General features: G+C 50.7%; 1 protein-coding gene across 1 annotated transcript; it reads right to left on the reverse strand.

Moving 5' to 3' along the window:
* Positions 1-13,093: 13,093 nt before the first annotated feature.
* On the reverse strand, positions 13,094-15,052 carry ID1 (inhibitor of DNA binding 1, HLH protein). The gene is made up of 2 exons (XM_045444971.1): positions 13,774-15,052; positions 13,094-13,549 (listed from the first exon to the last, which is right to left on the reverse strand). The coding sequence occupies exons 1-2, from the start codon at positions 14,194-14,196 to the stop codon at positions 13,508-13,510; spliced, it is 465 nt and encodes a 154-aa protein (XP_045300927.1). The 5' UTR covers positions 14,197-15,052; the 3' UTR covers positions 13,094-13,507.
* Between the last annotated feature and the right edge of the window lie 10,279 nt (positions 15,053-25,331).

Genomic DNA, 25,331 nt, shown 5'->3' on the forward strand with positions numbered 1-25,331 from the left:
CTCCAGACCCTGAGCCATCAGCCCAGAGCCCGACGCGGGGCTCGAACTCACGGACCGCGAGATCGTGACCTGGCTGAAGTCGGACGCTCAACCGACTGCGCCACCCAGGCGCCCCTCTCTCTCTCTTTAAAATTAAAAAAAAATTAAATAATTATATTAAGTTGTAATTGGCATATGAAAAGCTGTAAATATTTAATGTATACAACTTGATGAGTTTGGTTAAAAATAAAATAAAATAAAAATAAAAACTTAAAAAAATGAAGTACTCTTAGAGTTCTAACTGCTGGTTCCCTCTCCCAATCCCTTGCCACTGGGCCTGCCCTCAAGGCAAAGCAGCAAGAGAAAATAGAGAAGAAAGGAGATTTGGAGGATTTCCCACACTATTTGCGCCACAGGGACCCCATTTTCCATGTTCTTTTCCTTTAGAGGGTCAATGGGATTGGGGACAGCAGAACAGACTGGGGCTGCCCTGGGGCAGAACGGGGTGCAAACATGATTAAATACAAACAATGAGGAGGAGGACTCTCCTCACCCTCCAGCTCACAATGGGGGGCGTTTTCCAGCTTCTCTGGCCAGAATGTTAGGCTTTCCTTCTTATTTTATTTCATTTCATTTTGAGAAACAGCGCAGGAGCAGGGGAGAGAGGCAGAGGAAGAGACAGAATTTCAAGCAGGCTACATGCCTGGTGCAGAACCCGACTGGGTATTTATTTATTTATTTTCCAACGTGGGTTTTGTTTTTTAATTTTTTTTAAACGTTTATTGGGGCGCCTGGGTGGCTCAGTCGGTTGGGCTTCCGACTTCGGCTCAGGTCATGATCTCGCGGTTCGTGAGTTCGAGCCCTGCGTCGGGCTCTGTGCTGACAGCTCAGAGCCTGGAGCCCGTTTCAGATTCTGTGTCTCCCTCTCTCTCTCTGACCCTCCCCCATTCATGTTCTGTCTCTCTCTGTCTCAAAAATAAATAAACGTTAAAAAAATAAAATAAACAAACGTTTATTTATTGAGAGACAGAGAGACACAGCGCATGCGCAGGGGAGGGGTAGCGAGAGGTAGAATCCGAAGCAGGTTCCAGGCTCGGAGCAATCAGCACAGAGCCCGACGTGGGGCTCGAACTCACAAGCTGAAAGATCGTGACCTGAGCCGAAGTCGGTCACCCAACCAACTGAGCCACCCAGGCGCCCCTCCAACGTGGGTTTTGATCCCACAACCCTGGGATCATGACTGGAGCCAAAATCAAGTCAAGTCGGACGCTCAGCCGACTGAGTCACCCAGGAGCCCCCAGAATGTCAGGCTTTTCCATTGGCGTTTTTGCTGCCTGGTCAACTGTACAGTTTCTGATTCAGAGCACTCTGGGTCAAAGCAAGAAGATACAAGAAGAACATTTACCAGGAAACTCACCGATGCCATACTAGCTGTTCTTCACATTTGGACTTTTCACCCCAATCTGCTCTCTATTATTTACAGACTCCTTCCGTAAGTGGCTGCTTTTTGTGTTTGCCCAGAGTTTTCAGTTGTAATCCGTGGGAGGCAGGGGCTGTAGTGGTGGGCCTGCTCCAGCTTAGCCTTCATTATCTCCTTCTCTTTCTTAATTTTAAAGTCAGTTTTTTCCCTTTGAGATACTTTATTTATTTTTGAAGATGTTATTTTTTGGGGCACCCGGGGGACTCAGTCGGTTGAGCGTCCAACTTCCGCTCAAGTCACGATCTCGCTGCTGCTTGTGGATTCGAGCCCCGCGGCTGTGCTGACAGCTCAGAGCCTGGATCCTGCTTCGGATCCTGTCTCCCTCTCTCTCTGCCCCTGCCCCACTCGCGCTCTGTCTCTCTCTCTCTCCCTCTCAAAAATAAATAAACATTAAAAAAAATTTTTTTAAAGATTTTATTTTTAAGTAATCTCTGCCCTCAATGTGGGGCTTGAACTCCCAACCCGGAGATCAAGCATCACATGCTCCACGGACTGAGCCAGCCAGGCGCCCCTCCCTTTGAGATAATTTTTAAACTTACAGAAGTAACAAAAATAAAACAAGTTACAGAGAGTTCCCGTATACCGTTCACCCAGCTTTCCCGCTTGTCAATATCTTGCATGATAGAGCCCTTATCAAAACGAAGAAATTAACCTTGGCCCATTACTACTGACTAAAGGACAGAGATTATTTGGATTTCACCAGTTTGCACTCCTTTTCTGTTCTGGGACCCAGTCCAGTCCTCATGTCTCCTTACACTCCTTCAGTCTATGACAGGTCCTCAGTCTTTCCTTCTCTTTCATGACCTTGACACTTTTGAAGAGGCCCAGGCAGCTATTTTGTGGAATATCTGTCGGTTGCCGGTTGTCTGAAGTTTTCTCATGATCAAGTTGAAGTTATGCACTATTGGGAAAAATATCACAGAAGCGACGTCATGCCTTTCTCAGTGCGTCCTATGGGGGGACGGGGGGGGGGGGGGAACCTGAGGCTGGTGATCCTCACCTTGATCACTTGTCTGAAGTGTTATCTGCTGGGTTTCTCTGCTATAAAACTACTGTTTTACTCTGCATGATGATTAAATGTGTTAAGGGAGATACTTTGAAATTATGAAAATAGCCTGTGTCTGCTTAAAGTTTAATGCATTGAATTTAGCATCCTTTAGTCGGTCATTCGCTCTCTTTTTTTTTTTTTTTTTTTCAACGTTTATTTATTTTTGGGACAGAGAGAGACAGAGCATGAACGGGGAAGGGGCAGAGAGAGAGGGAGACACAGAATCGGAAACAGGCTCCAGGCTCCGAGCCATCAGCCCAGAGCCCGACGCGGGGCTCGAACTCACGGACCGCGAGATCGTGACCTGGCTGAAGTCGGACGCCCAACCGACTGCGCCACCCAGGCGCCCCTCGCTCTCTTTTTTTAAATGTTTATTTACTTTTGAGAGAGAGAGAGAAAGGTGGGAGAGGGGCAGAGAGATTCAGACACTGAATTCAAAGCAGGCTCCAGGCTTTGAGCTATTAGCACAGAGCCCCACACCGGGATGGAACCCACTAGCTGTGAGATCATGACCTGAGCTGAAGTCAGATGCTTAACTGAGCCACCCAGGCGCCCCCTAGGGGATCCTTCTCTTTATAGTAATGGGGCACCTGGTTGACTCGGTCTGAAAAGCATGTGACTCTTGATCTCGGAGTTGTGAGTTCAAGCCCCGCATTGGGTGTAGGGGTTACTTAAAAAAAATCTTAAAACAATAAATAAATAAAATGGGGTACTTATGAACCTGATCCCACTGGGCTGTGGAGATATTGAAATGAGGTACCACAGCAAAAGAGCCAGCACAGGGCATGATGCATAGTAGGTATCTTGGAATGGGGACTGTCATGGTTTGAGGACTGAACTGTGGGAGAGAGGGCTCTAAGTGCAGGTTGGGAGGTGACACTGTGGGGAAAAGAGGTGCTCCGAAGGCACTGGGTGGGGCTGATCGCAGATGAATCCCTGCAATTGTCTGTGATCAAGAAGCTGGGCACAGAGTGGGGTTTATGGAGGCCAGGACCAGCCTCGGACAGTGCCCAACTGGGCCAGCTTTCTGGAGGCGGTGCCCTGAGATAAAGGAGGCCTCCTTAGGCGAAGTCTGGAGGATAAAACGTCATGGAGAGGCCATGGCAGGTAGCACTTACCGAAGAGCACCGAGGCCCCAGTGAGCTTCAGTGACCAGAGCCACTCTCTGTACCCCCTTCCAGGGCTAGGGACTGGGCCACCAGGGGATGGCAGAAGCCAGAAATCTTCCCAATACCGAGATATCTGCAAGATTATCCCAGAAACGCTCCTCAGCTGGGCCCGAGTATGGTGTGCATACTTCTGTTCACCCATCGTCTCATTTATTCAACAGGTTGTTATTGAGCACCAATGGTGTGCCAGGCTCTGTGCTCCACAGGGTGCAAACAGCCCAGAACAAAGCAGCCCATGGAGCACCTCTTCTAGAGAAAGGAGACACGACGGACAAGGAAACAAACAAGATTGTTCCGGGGATAAATTGTTCTGCAACCAACTACCCCCAAACTTAGCTAAAACAACATCCATTTTCTTTCTTTCTTTCTTTCTTTCTTTCTTTCTTTCTTTCTTTCTTTCTTTGTTATTTCTTTATTTCTTTATTTATTATACATATCCTAACTTTTATTTATTTATTTACTTACTTACTTACTTACGTACTTACTTTAAATTTACATCCAAGTTCGCAGATAGTGCAATAATGACTTCGGGAGTGGAATCCGGTGATTCACCCCCTACATATAACACCCAGTGCTCCTCCCAGCAAGTGTCCTCCCTAATGCCCCTTGCCCATTTAGCCCATCCCCCCACCCACAGCCCCTCCAGCACCCCTCTGTTTGTTCTCTGTATTTAAGAGCCTCTTTTGTTTTGTCCCCTTCCTTGTTTTGGTATTATTTTTGCTTCCCTTCCCTTATGTTCATCTGTTTTGTACCTTAAATGCCACATATGCGTAAGTCATATGATACTCGTCTTTCTCTGACTAATTTCGCTTAGCCTAATACCCTCCAGTTCCATGCACGTTATTGCAAATGGCAAGACTTCCTCCTTTTTGATCGCCGAGTAATACTCCATTGTATATATATACACCACATCTTCCTTATCCATTCATCTGTCGATGGACATTTGGGCTCCTTCCATACTTTGGCTATTGTCGCTAAACAACAGCCATTTTATTACATGTCATAGATTCTATGGGTCAGGAATTCTGGGAGGGGTTGGTTGGGTCGTTTTTCTGTTCCCTGTGGCATCAGCTGGGGTCTCTCAGGAGGGCTCAGCTGGCTGACAGGCTAGTCTGAAGGATCCAGTATAGCTTCACCCCCACATGAGTGGCTGGAAGGCTGAGCTCAGCTGGAAGTGTCATCCAGAGTGACTACACAGGGCCTTGCCAGCGTGACAGTCTCATGGCAGGCTCACAGGACGGCTACTTCCTCCAGACTGAGCGCCCCGGGAAAACCTGGCAGAAGGCTGCATGACTTTTCATGATCTAGCCTTGGAAAACAGAGCATCGCTTTTGCTGTAATCGGTTGGTGAGAATAGTCACAAAAGCCCATCCAGGTTCACATAGAGCCACCTTCTGATGGGAGGAAGTGTCAAAGAATTTGTGAGGCGCGCGCGTGTGTGTGTGTGTGTGTGTGTGCGCGCGCGCACGCGCGCGGTTATTTTTAAAAACCGCCATGAAGGTCAGAAACCTCTAAGTGCATGAGAGGTTAAGCAACTTCCCCCAAGGACAATGACAGATGTGAATGGGGAGGACCTCTCTGAAGAGGCAACAGCGGGCTTAGCCCTGAAAGACAAAAGGATTTGTGGGGCACAGAATCTCAGGCAGCAGGCACAGCATGTGCAAAGGCCCCCCGGGGTCAGGAATGAATGACTGGAAGGGGACCAGAGGACAGCAGGGTAGATGAGGGGGAGTGCAGGAGAAGGAGGACTCAGGTGGGAACCACACCTTACTGTGCCTCGGAAGCCGTGGGAAAGAAATGAGGATTCTTTTTAAAGATTTTACTCTTGGAACAGTTTTAGGTTTACAGCAAAGTTGAGAGGGAAACAATTAGGATCCCATTGTAGGTGCAACTGGAAGCGGCAGGAAAGTTTTAAGCAGGCAAGCAACAGGTTCTAGAATGTTCTAGAATGGTCCTTCTGACGGCTGTGTGGAGAACATGGGGCAGACACTGGGAGAAGCAGGGAGAACCAGTGGGGAGGCTACTGCAATGTGCAGACGAGACATGATGGCAACCAGGGGGTGGGGGGTGGGGGATGGGCAGAGGTGCGTGGATTTGGGGAACATTCAGGGGTTAAATTGGCAGGACTTGGAGATCCGGTGAATGTGAGTCTGTCCGTGGGACGCTCTCCAAGGAGCAGTCGGTGCTTCCACTTTGTCCAGAATTCTAAAACCAGCCGCGAGGACAATTTTGAAGGTTAAATAGGAGTGCCTGGCTGGTTCAGTTGGAAAAGCATGCGACTCTTGAGCTTGGGTCGTCAGTCTGGGCCCCCAGTGGGGTGTAGAGATTATTTATATAAATAATCTTTTTAATAACTAAATAAATAAATAAGCTTGCTACTCCTCAAAATGGGAAGGAAACGTCCCCCAAATTACTCCGGGGCCATGACAGGAGACCAAGGCTGTGGGACTCTGAGCAAATCACTCTTCACTTCTCTGGGTCTCCCTTTCTACAATAAGTGTGTTGGGTTCAGTGATACCTTGGGGACCTCCCAGTTCTGACTGCTCTGTTTAATTGACATAGACTCTTGGGGCACCTGGGTGGCTCAGTCGGTTGAGCGTCCGACTTCGACTCAGGTCATGATCTCACGGTTTGTGGGTTCGAGCCCCCATCAGGCTCTGTGCTGACCCCTTGCTCAGAGCCTGGAGCCTGCTTCTGTGTCTCCTTCTCTCTCTGCCCTTCCCCTGCTCGCGCTTTGTCTCACTCTGTTTCTCAAAAATAAATAAATGTAAAAAAAAAATTTTTTTTTAATTAACATAGACTCTAGTCCAACCTGGTAACTTTGAAACTGTGCGCGTGCCCTCCCTCCTCACACGTTCACTGGGAGACGCACGCAAAGACGTTCAGAGCAACACCACTAGACAATAGCAAAACTCACGAAACAACCCAAAGGTTCATCCACAAGAGATCAGGTAAATAAATCACATCGTGGAGGACTATGCAGCTAAGTCTACACCCACCAACATGGATGATTCTTGTGTAATTTATGAGCACGTGACAAAACATTGCACGTAGTATGATTCTATTTACATAAAAGGCAAAAACCAGGTAAGATTAAGTAATAACGTATTTCAGGATGCAAACTGGTGCACGTGTGGAAAAAATAAAAGAACAAATGACTAATTAACACCAAGTTGAATCGTGACAATGTGTTGCAGGGAGGGTTGGGGTTTGTATCTAGAGGGGCACACAAGGGCCTCAAAAGAACAAGTCTGTTAGGGTGCCCCGGGGGGCTCAGTTGGTTAATAGTCTGACTTCAGCTCAGGTCATGATCTTCTGGATCGTAAGTTCAAGCCCTGCATCGGACTCTCCACTCTCAGTGCAGAGCCTGCTTTGGATCTTCTGTCCTCTCTCTGCTCCTCCCTGGCTTGTGCATACGCTTGTGCTCTCTCCTTCAAAAATAAATGAACATTAAAAAAAGAAACTAATCTTTCATTTCTTAAAAAAAAAAATGTTTTTTTAACATTTAGAGAGGGACCAGGGGTAGGGCAGAGAGAGGGAGATACAGAATCCAAAGCAGGCTCTAGGCTCTGAGCTTATCAGCAACAGAGCCCAACGCGGGTCTTGAACCCACCGTGGGTGGGTTCGTGTCCTGAGCCTAAGTCAGAGCCTAAGTGGGATGCTTAACCACCTAAGCCACCCAGGCACCCCATCCTAATCTTTCATTTCTTAAGCAGAGTGGCTGGTACTCGAGTGCTCATTATTACCTTCAAACTGTATACATTAGCCAATATCTGCTTTTTTGTATATATAGTACATTTCACAGTTTTTGAAACATTTCAAGGATCTGTCCAAGATCTGCTTTTATAGATGAAGTAATGAGGCCTCAGAGGGGGTTGTCACAGAGCAAAGAAGAAAAAAGGGGATGAAAGAGTCGGGGAAAGGGTAGCTAATGCCCTGATAAGAGCAAGGGCTGAAGGCGGATATCTCTGGATTCCAAGCCTGCGGCGTACCTGTACACAAACATTCACAGACACAGAAATGCTCTTCCAATGTGCGCACAGCTCTAGCCACCTGCAGTTTCCAGATAGTCCGCCAGAGGCCGCCAAGGCACCAGCTTTCGCCGCCCCGCGGTACGGCTCCGACGGCCCTGCTTGGTTTCTCACCGGCGCTGGCGCACTTCTGGATCTTCCCGCCAGGGGGCGCAAGTGGACCGAGGAAGGCCGGAGCCAGCAGGGCGCCGGCGTTTGCTGGGGCGCGGAGTTGTTCAGCGGCGTGCGGGAGTGTTCTCATCTACCCAACTTTCCCTACCACTGGCAGAACTTGGGCGCTGTAGCTGAAGAAACGAATAACACCCGTAGAATTGATTCTGCTGCGTCTCTTGCACCCTTGCCTTCAAGCTTGGATCCTGTGGCGCCACCCCCTTTGTGATTATTTTAAAGTTTATTTATTTTGAGAGAGAGTGCGAGTGGAGGAGGGCCAGAGATAGAATCCCAAGCAGGCTTTTGCACTGGCTGAGCGGAGCCCACGCGGGGCTCGAACTCATCGTGAACCCGAGATCATGACCCGAGACAAAACCAAGTATCCGTGGCTTAACGGACTGAGCACCCAGGTGCCCCTCCCCCTTTGCATATCCAGGGGAGAATCTAGGTTTCATGGAACCTAGATTTTTGCAACCTAGGCACAATGGTTTGCAAATTTTACAACACACACACACACACACACACACACCATGAACATGTTTCTAGGACTCTTTCCAGGCAAGAAGACTTGAAGTTTAAGCTTCAAGTAATTTCAGGGTGAAGCTGCCTCTACTTATACCTATGCATATTTATTTCCTGTCTGTCTTCCTCCACTAGAACGTAAATTTCAAGAGGGCAAGGATTTTTATCTAAATTGTTAGTTCCTGCAGCCCTGTTAGTTCCTAGTACATGGTAGGAGCATTATAACTATTTGTTGAATAAACCAGTTGAGGCTGGCACAGTTTTCCAGGTGGAGATGACAATAGCCTAGCCTGGGGCTTGAGGAGTGGATGGGATCAAGGATGATGTCACTGAAACCTCTGAACAATGACTGGAACACCCATTTTAAAGCTGAGGATGGGGGCGCCTGGGTGGCGCAGTCGGTTGAGCGTCCGACTTCAGCCAGGTCACGATCTCGCGGTCCGTGAGTTCGAGCCCCGCATCAGGCTCTGGGCTGATGGCTCAGAGCCTGGAGCCTGTTTCCGATTCTGTGTCTCCCTCTCTCTCTGCCCCTTCCCCGTTCATGCTCTGTCTCTCTCTGTCCCAAAAATAAATAAACGTTGAAAAAATAAATAAATAAATAAAGCTGAGGATGTCGAGGGCCTGGAAGGTGCAGCAAGTGTGCGGTGACAAGTGGCATGGGGCCTAGGAGCTGAGTCTGCTTTTTCTTGCCCCTCTTGGCCTGCAGGCACTGCCCCATTCCCCTGTCCCCAGCTGCCCCTTGCACAAGCCCCTGATGCAACCCTGTACTAGCCCAAGGCACCCACCTTGGGGGCAGCGCTGGGAAAGAGATTTTGCAAGAGCTGGGGCAGGAAGCACCAGCCAGGGCGGGTCTGCGAAGATAAGGGCTCCCCCTCCAACCATGTGCGCCTCCAGGCCTTCTGGTTTCCTCTTCCCTTCCCTTCCCTTTCCCGGACCCTGGCCTGGCCATGACTCACCTCCTTTCTCTCCGGCAGCGGGGCTGGGATCATAGGCCCGCCCGTCCCAGGAAAGCCTTGCTCTGTATGACCTCTGGCGGTGGAAAGCCCTATCTGGCCAGAAGTTCCTGGACCTCAAATTAGAGTAGCTGGTACAAATAAAGGTTATATGGCTGAGCTTTTTAGTCTCAGGAGACAAAAATGTGGGGGGTACCAGGGTACCTCTTTATTAAGCCAACTCTGAGCCCTGGGCAACTCAAATAGGCAGGTGCAAGGTTGGTTGGTTGTGTGTGAAGCACCCTTACTTCTGCAGAGGGGAGAGCGTGCATCCAGAGGTAAGGGCCTGGTGATCCCTCGGCCTCAGAAGGAGCAGACATTTCCACAGATTGATTGGTCTCTACCTGCTTCGAGACCTGGGTCTAGCTATGTGACCTGCCTCTCACAACCGGCTCCCACAGAAGAACCTGCACCCACAGCACCTCTTAGAGGTCAAGAAAGTCTGGGCCATTTCCATCTTTTGGGGCTATAATTTGATTTTTTTTTAATTAAGAAATGCCAAAACATGGGTTGCAAAAATTGTGATTTGCGTTGTGTGTCTTGCATTTTCCCAGCTTACACATTTCAAACAAAAATATATAATGACCAGGTATGATTTCGACCGGAACTATGATGAAACGGCCCAACCGGATGTCCTATGGGAACCTGAAACCCCTCATTAGCCCTGTTTGGACCAACCCGATTTCTGAAAAGCCCTCTAAGTCAGTGTCCCATCACCTCTCTGATTGATGCCTCCACTTTACTCAGCTGAAAAGTAGAAATAGCAATAAGCCCGTAAAGCACCAACATACACGAAGTGTCCACTATGAGCCAGTCACGATGCTAAGCTTTTTATATACACTGGTTCACCTGATCCTTGGAGGCAAGGTTCTGGATCCCATTTTTCAGATGAAAAAATGGAGGCTGAAACAGGTGAAGTGATGAGCGGCAAGGCTGATCCCCAGGCTGATCCAGCAGCCTCCCAACTGAAATGTTAGCCTATTATTATTGTTGTTGCTGTTATTTTGATTGAAATGAGCATGATAGCACTTCTCTGGTACAGCTGTGAGGAAGGCTAGATGAAGTAAATTTTAAAAGACCTTAGTATGATATCTGGCACATAATAAGTGCCCTATAGATGTTTGTTAAATTAAAAAAAAAAAAAACAACCAAAAAACTTCGAGTCTCAGACCCACAGCCATGGACAGGCAGGGTCTAACGCCCAAGAAACCGTCCTGATGTTTCTCTGTGGCTTCTGTGCCTGCTCCTCCCTGCACCCTGTCCGGGAGGGGGGTTAAGGAGTTAATGGTTTCCCAAGCAGCACTGAAAGGAGCAGGGTTTTGCATCTGACCCACACACACACATACACACACACACACACACACACACACACCCCACAGAGCAGGGTTTTGTGCATACACAGAGCAGGTTTTTGCGCGCTACACACACACACACACACACACACACACACACACAGAGTCACGACGGCCCCTGGTCGTGTCCCCCCACCCCGCCCCCGCCCTGCGAGGCGAGCCTGATGCAAGCCCGGCGCCCGCCCGTTCCCAGGCCCGGCTGCAGCTGCGGGCGGAGGGGCAGGGCGGGGGCGGCGCTGTTTGTCTAGCGCGGCCGTGCCAAGGGCGGCGGGCCCCAGACAGCCAGGCGCCTCCGTACACCTGGGGATGCTCAGGTTAAATAGCTCCGCATTCCTCGGGCCCAGCTGATGGAAACGCTCCCAGGCCGCCGCCGAGCCGGCCTCCAGATGGGCTGGGCCCCGGCCAAAGGGGAAAAGAGGGAAACGTGGAAGCCAGAGTGTGCCTGAATGGCGGGGGAGGTGGCCGAGGCCCCCGCCACAGCCCCTTCCTCCCCTGGAGGAAGGCCCTCCCGTGTGGGAGGACACGCGGGGGACACGCCCACGTGCCCGTGGGTGGGCTTGCGGCGGGGGGGGGGGCGCACACGGAGGGAGTGGGTGCACACGTGTGCCTCTGAGGACACTCCAAGGACACACAGGCGACAGTTAATAATGATAATTTATAACTACCAAACACTGCGTGCGAAGCGCTCCATTCCATTTATTCTCTACAACAATTCTGAGAAGTCGATGCCACAAAACAGCAGCGGGGTGGGGTGTTGAGCGGGGAGTAGCAAAGGACATGATTTACCTCCAAATGCCGTGTTCTTTGATTAAGTCCATAACGTGCTCCGGGTGGGAAGGTACCTGGCTCAATGTTAGTGCTCAATGGGTGATAATCTTTCATTGGCTGCTGATGCTGTTCATCCCTTCTGAGCCTGTTTCTTGTAAATCGGAATGCAGCCGTTAGCCCCACAGGGATCCATGGGATCCGCTATGTAAAGAGTGGAGCATGGAACAGGTTCGTGGTACTAGGTGCTGTTTACTTTATTCTATTTATTGGAAAATGTATTAATAGGCCTTACCCTCTGGGGGACAAGTTCTTTGCCCTCGCAGGGGGCTTGGTTGTTCCCCCGGAACCCACGTGGTAGGGATACTTGAGGGGTGGTGCCCCAGGGCCTAATAATTGCTCCCAGGGTGGGTACTTGAACTCCTGAGGGAGGGTTTGCCTGAACACAGCTGCCCACACCTCCACCCCAGACCAGCGGAGGCCTAGGAATGCCAGCCGGCCTACGGAACAATTACACACTTAGAAACCCACAGTGCGGTTCCACATCTCTGGGACACACAAACCCATCCATCAAGCCAGACCCATGCAGAGATGCCCATGATGCATTTAGGCAGAACACACAAGCCCAAATGGCTGGCGGCTGCACACACTTATCTGTAGAACACATGTGCTCACATTTGCCCTCCTGCACGCACCCCCGTGCACATCCTTATCCACACTCCCAGGCCTGTACCCCAACAGATGACCCAGCCCCGTGGGGGAGAATTACTAGTTGGCTCTTGTCACACACACACACACACACACACACAGGGCCACCCCGTGTACAAACTCACACATGTCCAGGCAGATAGTCCCTTGCAAGTGACACCTTTTTCCTGCTCTGGAGCTAGGGACGGACTCGCCCACTCCTTGGCCCACACGGGAACCCTGGGGGAGGGAGAGACGTTTGTCTGAGCTGTTGGCATACCCAGGCCAGGGTGAGGGGGCCAAGTCCGGACCCAGAGCAGGTGGCTCAGCAGCTGTGCCCAGGCTGGCCCTGCCAACTTGCTCACCCACTTGGACAAGCCAGGAGCCCCAGGGCAGCCTGCTACAATCCAGGGCTAGGCGGCCCAACAGGGAGACGGGGAAGGCACCTCCTACTGGGAAATGGGGTGACAGAAGTCCTACCTCAGACAGACTCTGGGAAAGTCTTTCCTTTAGATCTCCCCTTCCTCTACCTTGGGTGAAGAGGGAGGTGGCCCAGTGACCTGGTTCTCCAACTTACATGGTTTGTTTGAATACTCAACCCGGAGGGGGACTTAGCAGGTTGATCTGCATTTTAACCTCCCCAGGTGACCCAGGTGGCCCAAGGACCACTTGGCAAGACTCTAGAAGTCTAGAGGATTTAATTTTATGACACTGGGGAGCAGGGAAATGGCCCGAGATGGGAAAAGAACGGACTTTAAAGACACCGGAAAACACTCAGTTCAGGTCGGTAAAAGCGACAGTCCAGATGTGGCCTTCTAGTCCCCCTCCCCCCTCCCAGCACCAGCTGGGAATGGGGTCAGGGGTCAACCCCCTCCCTCAAGGCCCTCCCCTGAGTCCAAGAAGTCACTGCAACTGTACCGCAGTCTAAAGTATTTGTTTAATAACAACAACAACAAAAACAAAAACACCCCACAGAACTATTGTAAAACAATATTCTCGGTGATCATTGTAATATACAATACAAAGCAATTAATTTCCTCAGAAATCTGAGAAGCACCAAACGTGACCATTTTTTAAAATGTTTGCTTTTCAAAAAATAGAAACACACGGGGGGCCGTCCCCCAAGTCTCTGGTGGCTGGGTGGTGTAGAGGGGAGGGTCGGCCTGCCCTCTCAGTCCGCCAACCCTGGGCTGCATTCAGCAAGCGCCCCACGGTCGCTGATCTCAATCTTGTTCCTCCCCACCTCCGGCGAGGCGCTCGGTAGGATCAGAGAGCACGAATTCCTCTCGCTCCCTGGAAGGCTGGGGTCTGCCAGTCCTTGAGGGAGGCGCTTCAGCGACACAAAATGCGATCGTCCGCTGGAACACAAGCCGCCTGTGGGAACGAGAGAGAAGAGGTGAGACGGGCAGGTCGGAAGGGACGAGGCTGCAAGCCCTTCCCCAAGAGAAGCGTTAAGGGAGCGCCCTCTCCGATCTCGCGTAGGCAAGTAAGTGCCCGAAAGGAGGGCGACGACCTCGGGCCAAGTTTCCCCCCACCCCGGGCCTCAGTTTCCCCATCTGCAGAAGGACAATGCTCTCGTGCTCCAGTTCGGACCTCACCTCGGCCGCCAGAGCGCTGATCTCGCCGTTGAGGGTGCTCAGCGGAGCCCGGGCGGGGAGCCCCCGGCCCCCGGGGGTCCCGACTTGGGATTCCGAGTTCAGCTCCAACTCCAGGTCCCAGATGTAGTCGATGACGTGCTGGAGGATCTCCACCCGGCTCACCTTACGGTTCTGGGGGAGGGTGGGCACCAGCTCCTTGAGGCGCGAGTAGCAGCCGTTCATGTCGTAGAGCAGCACATTCACCTGCTGCTCGTCGAGCAGGGCAGGCAGGCGCGCCCCGGCGCCCCCCGCGCAGCGCGAGATGGCCACGCTCTGCTCGGACAGACAGCGCACCACCTCGCCCGCGCCGCCTGCGGTCTTGCCGGCCTTCAGCGCGCAGCTGGGGCCCGCGGCGGCCGCGGCGCTGCCAGTGGCGACCTTCATGATTCAGGCGTCGGAGTGAGAGGGAAACGAAGCGCACAGAGGACGCCGGGCGAAGGTAAAGAGAGACCCCGGAGCAGGGAAGAGACGGTTGTAGAATGCGAGGTCTGAGCCCCGCAGCCCACATTTTATAGAGACGCCGGGCTCTCCCCCGCCAACCCAACACACCCCACTAGAGGCGGGCTCAGGGGTTCAAAAGCAGCCAATGGGAGATCTCAAGGCGTGGCCTCGAGCGCCTCTGGGTTCCGCCTCCTGCTCTGCTTGTGCACCCTCGCGGCCTTGGAAAGGGAACCCGAGTCTCAGCAGCAGAGAGAGTGGGAGGGCACGGGGCGGGGTGGCTAGTGGAGGCGAGGGCTACCTTGGGCTCCTCGCGGAGGAGGCTTTGCCGACAGGAAAATGACTTTAACAATCCGTTTTCTCAGGTTCATTTTCTCACCTCTCAGCTCCCTTTTATAGATGGGAGAAACTGAGGCCCGGGTGGGGAAGGGGCTGGTTCTGGGTTATCTAGCGAGCCCTTGACTAGGGCCTGGGCTTCTGGGAGCCTGATCTCCTGGCTCTTTGGACCAAAACTTAAAGCGGGCCCCCTTTCACACACTGCTTCCCAGAGCTGGTCTCCCTTTCCCAATTCCCAGAGAAAGTTGCTGGTTAATGTTTCTGGGACCATTTTTTTTTTTTTTTTTTTTTTTTTTTTTTTTTTTTAATACCCAGGCTCTTCGGGCTGGGAGCAATTAATTCGAGAAACTCTTCCTCTGGCATTGGGGGCTGGTCCTCCGGGACACGAACTAGATAGAAGGAGCCCCGAGGGGTCTGCGTCCCCTGATTCTACCCTAAGTTTGCATCGCCCTGCAAAAATTCCCCATATCTGCATCAACTAGTTATTTTTGAATTTTTCTCCCTTTTTTGGCTGTTTCCTGTCCCCTCCTTCCCCCCCCCCCCCCAAGACCTCCGATCAGGGTCTCCCTCCCACGGCGCGGCAGCTGCGGAGCTCGAGTCTCCCCCCCACCTCCCGGGCGGGTCTGTGTCAGCGTCTGAACAAGCGGCTCAGACCGTTAGACGCCAGGCCTGTGACGTCACCCATTCATAAAACCGGGACGGGCTGTCAGGCTGGCGCCGCGCGGGCGGTCGCCATGGAGACTGCAAACCCGGCTAGAGCGCTCCCCCACTGAGCCCCGCTCGGCCAGTCACCTGCGGACCTCCGGCGGGCGGGAAGGCTGGGAATGCTCTCCTCGCGGGCGCGGTCGCTGGGAAGGGTCACCTTACCTCCCGGCTCCACACCTGGGAATCGCCCCACCAGGCCCACACCTCAGATCACTGGGACGTTTCTCCACCTCCTTATCCACCCCAGCTTCCCCTCCCGTCTGGGGAGAGTTCTGATCCCAACTCTGAAGCTGGGTGAAGTTAGTGGTCTTCGGCCCTCTCTGATTCCTAATACAGTATCTGCCTGGTATTTTGATAATAATGACAAAGGTGACGGCTTATGGAACTCTGAGTTCGCGTCGGGCACTGTGTACTTCACTGTGTGTGAGGCGTTTGCCCTTATCATCTTCTGTAACCCTGGCCCCAGCTCTCAAGTGGGGCTCTGTTGTTTTTTTGGAAAGGAGGAAACTGAGGCTCAAAAAGCCTCCCAAGAGCCATGGCTATTGTAATGGTTGCATTATTATAAGAGGGGCACTTTATTGTAATGCAATCCCTTCCTGCCGGGGTAGGCAGTCTGCTCCAGAGGCCTAGATTGGCCAGAGGCGGGGACATGGTGGATTACAATAGCCACCCAAGGGCACACAGCTTTAGCAGGACTAAAATACTGTGCCCACCAAAGACAGAATTGATATTATGGTCCCTTCCCACCCCCCACCAGCAATTAATTCACTGGGCATCCCCGGTTTGCTTTTCCCACAGAAGTCTAGGGGAGGGGCCAGTAAACCCCGGCTTCTGCCTCCACATGGGGAAACCAGGAAAACTGATCAGTGAGACCAGCTTCAAAGGAGAGACACATTATTAATTAATTAACTGGATTTCTCATCCCCCTTTCCACCCCTCCCCCCAACTCTCCAAAGTCCCTAACCCTTGTTTAGCAATCTTCTAATGACCAGAGAGAACTTTTTGGTGTGCGAAACAATTCCTGAAGAATTGGAAGGACAATGGCCAGAGGAAATTACAGTATTATTTCATTACCTAGTGTTTATTAATTGACGGATCAATTCTACCTGCTGGCATTAATTCCAGAGAAACCTACACTCACAGACACAAAGATATCTGCTCAAGGATGTTCACCGAGGTGCTATTGGCAAGAGGGGAATTTGAAATAACCTAAATGTCCACCAACGGGGGCATTATGTAAACTATGAATGGAACATATACACTATGAATGGAACATCAGTGCTGTGGAATGGCCATGCAGGGGATGGGAAGTATGGCTGAGAGATACCTAGATTCTGCTGTTGGGAAAGCAAGTGTGAGACTGGGGGTCAAGGTAGGACCTCTTGCATGTAAAAAAGCAAACATATTGCTCCCAAGTACAAGTGTATCTGGAAATGAATGTTTAAAAAGAGAGGAAATAGGGGTTACCTGGCTGAGTCAGGTCACCAGTCAGCGGAGCATGTGACTCTTGATCTTGGGGTTGTAAATTCAAGCCCCATGTTGGGTGTAGAGATCACTTAACAATAAAATCCTTAAAAAATATAAAAATAAAAAAAAAAAAGAGAGGAAATCAAGCTCCAGGAAGAATTTCAAACACAGTGCTGTGTGATTTCTCCTATATCAAGTTCTAGAATAGGCACAACTAATCTATGGTGAAAGAAATCAGAATGATGGCTGCTTATGGGAGGTTGCCAAGGAAGAGGTGTGAGGGAACTTTCTGGAGTGATGGAAATGTTCTATATGATGATGAGGTGTGGGGTACACAGTGCATGAATTAGTCAAAACACACTGAATTGTATACTTTGTGCATTTCATTGTATTTAAATTGCACCTCACCAGGGGTGCCTGGCTGGCTCAGTCAGTGGAATATGGGACTCTTGATCTCAGGATCCAGCCCCAATGTGGGGGTAGATATTACTTAAAAAAAATTCTTTTTAGGGGGTGCCTGGGTGGCTCAGTTGGTTAAGCGTCTGACTTCTGCTCAGGTCATGAACTCACGGTTCTTGAGTTTGAGTCCCAAGTGGGTCTCTGTGCTGACAGCTCAGAGCCTGGAGCCTGCCTTGGAGTCTGTCTCTCTCTGTCTCTCTCTCTGTCCTTCCCCCGCTCACACTGTCTGTCTCTCAAAAAATGAATAAATGTCTAAAAAGTTTAATTTTTTAAATTAATAAATAAATTGCACCTCAACAAAAAATGTTAGAAAGAAAAAAAAAAAAAGATAAAAATAAACATCAAATTCCTGACATGACTCACCACTGTGAAGAGGAGTAAGGGAAGGAGAACAATATGAAGTAGGAATTTCACTTTTACCTTCACATAGATGTTTCATTCTTAGATTTGTCCTTAAACAGTGTTATTGAAGTGTAATTAACACATGCAAACTGCAAATACTTAACTTGTACATTTTTTAAAATTTCTTTTTAAAAGTTTATTTATTTTGAGAGAGTGAGGGAGTGCAAGAGAACGAGTCGGGGAGGGGCAGAGAGAGAAGGAGAGAGAGAGAATCCCAGGCAGGCTCCAAGCTATCAGCGCAGAGACCAAGAGCCCAATGTGGAGCTCGAACTCATGGACGGTGAGACCATGACCTGCGCCCAAGTCGGACACTTAACCGACTAAACCACCCAGGCACCCCTAACGTGTACACTTTGATAACTTTCGACACAAATACTGCCCCTTGTAATCCTTCCCTCCCCCCTCTTCCACCTAGTGCCCAGGCAACCGCTAGCTTTCTCTATAGATTAGTTTACATTTTCTAGAATTTTATATAAATGGAGTATAGGATATACTGTATATATACTCTTTTCTCAAAAAAAATTTTTTTTTAATAAATAAATAATAAGTAAAGGCTTTTCAGCCTCGTTTCTTCAACTCAACATAATTATTTGGAGATTCATCCGTGGTCATTCTTCGTTATTGCTCAGAAGTAGCGGTGTGTGGATATGCCCCAACTTGCTTATCCATTCGCCTGTCTTGGACGTTTGGGTTGTTTGGAGTTTGGGGGTAGTACACATAAAGCTGCTGTACGTTTGTGTACAAGTGAGTCTATGAATCTTTGCTTTCATTTCTCTTAGGCAAATACTTAGTGAAATGACTGGGTCACAAAGCAGGAATGTATGTAACTTTACAAGAAGCTCCTAAACTGTGTTCCAGAGTGAGTGTACCACTTACATTCCTATCAGGGGTGCTGAGAGTCCTGTTCTTCTGCGTCCTCTCAAAGAGGTGGTATGCTCAGTCTTTCTCAGCCATTCTAACAGGTGGGTGGTAGAAGCTCACGGCGGTTTTAATTTGCATTTTCCTAATGACTAAGGATGTTGAGCATCTTTTCATGTGTTTATATGCCATCCATATATCTTCTTAGGGTCATTCACTTCTTTTGCTCATTAAAAAAACCATTATTTTAGATAATTGTAGACTCACATGTAGTCATAAGAAATAATACAGAGAGGGGCACCTGGGTGGCTCAGTTGGTTAAGCATCTGACTTCGGCTCAGGTTATGATCTCACGGTTCATGGGTTCGAGCCCTGCATCGTGCTGACAGCTCAAAGCCTGGAGCCTGCTTCGGATTCTGTGTCTCCCTCTCTCTCTCAAAAATGAATAAACGTTAAAAAAAAGTTTTTTTTTAAATAATAAAATTAAAGAAATAATACAGAGAAATCTCTTCTAGCCTTCCCCCAGTTTCCTAAGGGTATCATCTGGCAATACGAAATCACAACCACATTTCACCAGGTTTACACACATTCATTTGTAGGCGTGTTTTTAGTGCTATGCGATGTTATTACATGTGCAGATTCACACGACCACTACCACAGTGAAGACAGAACAGTTCCATCACAGAGACCCCCATGCTACCTGTCAATCTTTTGCCCACTTCTTTTTTCTTTTCTTTTTTTTTTTTTAAGTTTATTTCAGGGAGGCTCCTTAGAGGAGGTGACTTATCCTCTGGGCATTCTGTATAGGAAAGGCACAAGGAGAAATGGGCTGAATGAAGACCTGTGAGGTCACTGGTGTCTGGACACATGTAAAACTTTGACAATTTGAGGAGAGTCTGTTGGCTGTGGACTAGTTGAAAGGGCCGGTGCTCAGGCTCCATCAGCTCAGGCTTCAAATCCTTGCTATACCGTGTGACCTGGAGGAACACCCTTCACCTCTCAGAGCCTTCTGCTTCCCCACTGGCAAAATGGTAAGGTCACAGACGAGGAAACTGAGGTCCTGTGGCTTGGTCACGGTAGAGCCGGGCTTTGAAGGTACAAGTCTCCCTAAGTTACTAAGAGGAGTCACTGAGAGTAGGCTGGCAAAGTGCCTGCCATGGTCTTGGGACACAGTAGATGCTAACTAAACAGCCCGATGGTAGTAGCAACTGGTCAATTCCAGGCCAGGCCCTTAGGACCCATTTGGTTACGGTTCTGCTTCTGGGGGTTTTTAGTGGGCTCTGTAAGACGGGCTTCCACACCCCCTGAAACATTCTCTTCACGGCACTCCCTTCAGACTTTCCAACTGAAATAAGGACATCCTCCTATACACACACTGATCCCAGGCCTAGGGGTAAAAGTTGGCTTCATTTCATTCCAGAAAATCTTCGGTACTCCCAGGCATTGGTTATCATCTCTTACAGTTTAAAAAAAAAAATTTTTTTTTAAGGTTTATTTGTTTTTGAGACAATGCGAGAGACAGAGTGCAAGCAGTGGAGGGGCAGACAGAGGGAGACACAGAATCCAAAGCGGGCTCCAAGCTCCGAGCTATCAGCCCAGAGCCCGACGTGGGGCTCGAGCTCACGAACCGTGAGATCATGACCTGAGCCGAAGTCGGACGCTCAACTGACAGAGCCACTCAGGGGCCCCTCTTACAGTTTTAAGGCCTGACAAGGAATTTAAACAAAGACTCCCTGTGTATCTGGTTGCCAAATGGGCATTTTTCTCACCCTCTCCTTGGCGCTATTAATTGAGGGAGCATTTTCCTCCCAGTCCTACCTACTGGTCCGCTGAGATTGACAGACTCCTCTTGGTGGCCAGGAAATTTGGAGGACCATTAAATGAACTCCCGTGGTCCCAGCCCAGGGTTCGTGCTCGTGGTCTCTTTGGAAGCCCTTTACACGCACCTGGCACCATCTGATTTGTCAAATGAAGGAAAAAACAACCCATGACAGAAGTAGTAATATTGTGTTCCCTTTATAACTGAGGCCACCGAGGCGCAGAGAAGTTGAGTGATTTGCTTCAGATCAGCTGGGACATGGCATTGAATCTCAGGGCACTGGCTTCTGAGGCATTGGCCGTGTGGGGCCGAAAGACTTGTGTGCATGTGTGTCTACACTGCAGAGCGCATCCTTTTTGACACGGGTTCGTGCCCGGCACGTTCACCGCTGCCCCTCTCGGAGTCTTGGCCTTGTAGGCTCCAGGGCGGGCCAGCCTGTGCCACGTGACCTGCTCTGGCCCTGGCCCGGCAGCTGTTCCCCAGATGTGCCCACAGCATGGTCTTCCAGCCGCCAGGCCGGCGCCTCTGGGCTGGGACTGCCGGAGCTGCGGGGGAGAGACCTTTGGCTCTGGCAGTCCCCGCCCCCTCCCTTGTAACAGGAGACGACAAGCCCCCCCCCCCCAACTCTACCCCCAGAACCGTGCCTCAGCCAACATTGCTTCTCTGCCCATCACACTGAGGATAAAATCCAAACCTCTCCCCAGCCTGCAGGCCCAGCTCACCGCTTCAAACCTCGCTGCCTTCTCCACCCTTCCTCTCACTGACCACAGGGCCTCTTCTGCTACACTAGCAGGTCCTACCTCAGGGCCTTTGCCCTTGCTGTTCCCTCTGCCTAGAACACTGATCCAGATCGGCACCAGACTTCTCCTTCTTCAAGTCTCAGGTTAAATGTCACCTCCTCAGAGGCCCACTTAGAACCTCCTATGGGTATTCAACTTTCTTTCACATTCCCCTGGTCTTAATTATGCATAGAATTTATTACCATCTGAAATGATCTTTGTTTTCTTGGGTGTTGCCCATCTTCCTAGCTCCATGCTCTTCCTCCCAACTCTATCCCCAGGAGGTACAGTTGTGAGCCCTAGGAGGGCCCTGGGAGGGTAGGAAGCATGGCTCCTTTGGTCACTGCTGTTTGCCTAGAGCTAAGCACAGGCCCTGGCCCAGAGTGGGTAAGTGAGTTGCTCGAAGTCCCACAGCACAGGGGATGCCTGGCTGCCTCAGTCGGCCGAACATGCAATTCTTGATCTCAGGGTCTCATGGTCACGAGTTTGAGCCCCGTGTTGGACATAGAGATTACTTTTATTTTTAAAAAAAATTTTGTTTATTTATTTATTTTTGAGAGAGACAGAGACAGCATGAGTGGGGGAGGGACTGAGAGAGAGAGAGAGAGAGAGAGAGAGAGAATCCCAAGCAGGCTCTGTGCTGGCAGCACAGAGCCCAACACGGGGCTCAAACTCACGAAACCGCAAGATCATGATCTGAGCCGAAATCGAGACTCATAAGCTTAACTGAGCCACCCAGGTGCCCCATAGAGATTACTTAAAAAAACATACAATTGGGGCTCCTGGGTGGCTCAGTCGGTTAAGCATCTGACTTCAGCTCAGGTCATGATCTCACGGTTCATGGGTTCAAGCCCTGCATCGGGCTCTGCGCTGACAGTGTAGACCCTGCTTGGGATTCTCTCTCCCTCTCTCTCTTTCTGTCCCTCCCCCTCTTGAGCTTTCTCTCTCTCTCTCTCTCAAGATAAATAAATAAACTTTATTTTATTATTTACTTATTTATTTTAAATATTTATTTATTTTGGGGAGAGTGCAAGTGGAGGAGGGGCAGAGAGAGGGAGACAGGATCTCAGAGGGCTCTGTGCTGATAGGTTGACAGCAGTGAGCTCGATGTGGGGTTCGAACCCACGAACTGTGAGATAATGACCTGAGCTAAAGTTGGACGCTCAACCAACTGAGCCACCCAGGTGCCCCAATAAATAAACTTAAAAAAAAAAAACAAAAACAAACCAGCTGTGAAGTTGCACTCTCCATCAGTGAGGTCAAAGTCGCACAGCATGGTACTTAGAATAGAGTAATATTTAGAGTAATATCTGTTGAATCAATGAATTGTTACCTTATAGCCCTCAGTTTCCTCATGTGCCAAATGGGGACAAAATATAAACTTAACCTACAGATACGACACTTCAGTACTTAGCACCTATGGTAAGCTCTCAGAAATGGGAACCAGAGGTGCCTGGGTGGCCCAGTCGGTTGAGCGTCTGACTTCGGCTCAGGTCATGATCTCGCGGTTTGTGAGTTCGAGCCCCGCATTGGACTCTGTGCTGACTGCTCAGAGCCTGGAGCCTGCTTCGGCTTCTGTGTCTCCCTCTCTCTCTGACCCTCCCCTGCCAGTGATCTCTCTCTCTGTCTCTCTGTCTCTCTGAAAAATAGATAAACGTTAAAAAAAAAAAAAAAAAAAAGGAGGGGCGCCTGGGTGGCTCAGTCGGTTGAGCGTCCGACTTCGGCTCAGGTCGCGATCTCACTGTCAGTGAGTTCGAGCCCCGCGTCGGGCTCTGGGCTGATGGCTCAGAGCCTGGAGCCTGCTTCCATTCTGTGTCTCCCCCTCTCTCTGCACTCCCCCGTTCATGCTCTGTCTCTCTCTGTCTCAAAAATAAATAAAACGTTAAAAAAAAAAAAATTAAAAAAAAAAAAAAAGGAAAAGAGGGGTGCCTGCGTGCTCAGTCGGTTAAGCGTCTGAGTTCAGCTCAGGTCATGATCTCACAGTTTGTGAGTTTGAGCCCCGAGTCAGGCTCTGTGCTGATGGCTCAGAGCCTGGAGCCTGCTTCGGCTTCTGTGTCTCCCTCTCTCTCTGTCCCTCCCCTGCTTGAGCTCTGTCTCTGTCTGTCTCTCTCTCTCAAAAATAAATAAACATTTAAAAACATTAAAAAAAAAAGAAAGAAAGAAAAAGAAAAGAAATGGGAACCAGAATACACCTCTGTGTCCTTCTAGGGATTTCACTGTTCCACCCCCCACACCCAGCAGGGGCCCTGGAGGGGCAGATGAGGGTGTGGAGGCTTCAAGTTCTCTGTCCTTAACAGCCGTGAAACCTCTGCCCAGTCCCTTTCTCATTCTGGACCTCAGTTTCCCCATCTGCAAAATGGGGACTATTACCGACCCTCCGCCCTAGGGGTTCTGTGCTGGACTCCTGGGTCATTTCAAGGAGTACAGGGGTCCAGGCTTAGGTCCACCTTTTGCCTCTCATCCTGTTTTCCAAAGAGGCCCCAGAACAATGGACAGGGAGGCTGGAGCCCGCCAGTCTGGGCCCCTCCCTGGGTCCCCTGCAGATGGAGGGGGTGGGGCCTTCCTGTGGCCTGACAAAGGACCACTGCTGTCCTGGGGTCTCAGGGGCCAAGAGGAAGGGCAGTCAGGCCCAGGGAGCTCCACACTCAGCACAGGCCAAAGCCACACGGCTGCACAAACACGGTGCTACCCACACCCACAGAGCGACTACAAACACGCCTATCTGCACACCAGACAGAGCACTTGTGTGTAACTGCCACATTCGATGGACAGCAGCATCTCACGACACACAAGAGCAGCCCGTCAGCACGCAGGACACAGCTATGCACCCTCTGTCCACGCTGACCTCAAGCCACACCATCGGAAGCCAACTCCGCACAACTAACACACCAGCAAGAGTTCGGAGACCAAGGAGGCAACGCATCAACACACCTGACCTTCACACCTCCCAGAACCTCACCACAGCCACACGGCCACAGTAAGGCCCCCAACAAACACAGCACACACAGGCACACGCCCTCCTCTGCGCCACACGTCCACCAGACGCGACCCGCGCTGGCCCCACGGGTGCCCACCGACAGTGCCCGCAACCTTAGAGAAAATGACATGCAAATTGCAGAGCAACTCCCCGCCCCCGTGCCCCTCCTCCCGACGGCAGTGCACATCCCTGAGACACACTCACCGCCACCGGTTGGTTCAAGCAACCACACTGCCTCCTCTCCTCTCCGCCGTTTCAGGTGCGGACGTCACCCCCGCAACACACATGCGGTTCAGAATCCCGCGAAAACCCCGGGGACACGCACCACTCGACCACACCCGCGCAGACCCCAGGAACTCCTGCCAGGGAATGCAGGCCTGGGGCCTCTCGTCCTGCGGGAGCTGGTCTGAGCTCAGCGGCCGGAGGCCGATGGCACCAGCCAGGAGCACCCCAACTCGGGGCCCTCTGCAGAGCCCCGGCAGAGACGACTGACCCTGGGCAAGCGCAGTGTAGGACCAGAGGTGGGATAAGGGAGACCCGGCAAGAGGCCTCCAGTGGGTCTCCAGTGGTGTTTCCTCATATGCCCTCTGGGGGGCGGGGGGGGGGATGGACGGGAGGCCCCAAAGTCTCCCCTCCCGGAAGCCGCACCTCTTCTCCTACCTCTACCCCGAGCTGGCCAAGCCCTCCCTTGACTCACCTGCCTTCCCTACACCTGGCTCCTCCCCCTGCCTGGGGGCCCGGAACCTGGAACCAGCTGAGGGTGCATCTCTCAAGACCTGCCCAGGACCTGCCCACCCAGAAGAGCCTGGAGCAGTCCCCACCCTCTCTGCTCACCCCAACCCTAGTACCCTGTCACTAGGGGGTGGCACCTCCGCTGCGCCCTTGCCTCAGGTCACAGGAGTGGCTCTACTCTTCAGATACTGTGACTCACGACGATCTCTTAAGTCTTGAAAAAGGCTTATTATTTTTTGCTGATGCAAAAGCAAAGCTGTTCCGGTTGAAAGGAAGTCGACATCTCAGAAACACTTAAGAAGAGACCTTTATTCTAGAACACTGCAGACCGAGGTCTCTCAGAGAGCCAAGGAGCCCCCGTTTGCATCCTGCCCTCTGCTTATGAGCTGACTGCAAGTCACCTCATTTCCTCTTATCAGTTTCCTCAGTTTCCCCATCTGTGAAAGTGAGGAAGGTATGAGTTCCCATCTCCATGAAGCTTAAATGAATTGAGTCACAACAAAGAGCTTAGAACGGTGTCTGGCAATGGCAACGTTCAATAGATTCT

Source organism: Leopardus geoffroyi, chromosome A3, assembly GCF_018350155.1.
Source record: "Leopardus geoffroyi isolate Oge1 chromosome A3, O.geoffroyi_Oge1_pat1.0, whole genome shotgun sequence".
NCBI classification, from domain to species: Eukaryota; Metazoa; Chordata; class Mammalia; order Carnivora; family Felidae; genus Leopardus; species Leopardus geoffroyi.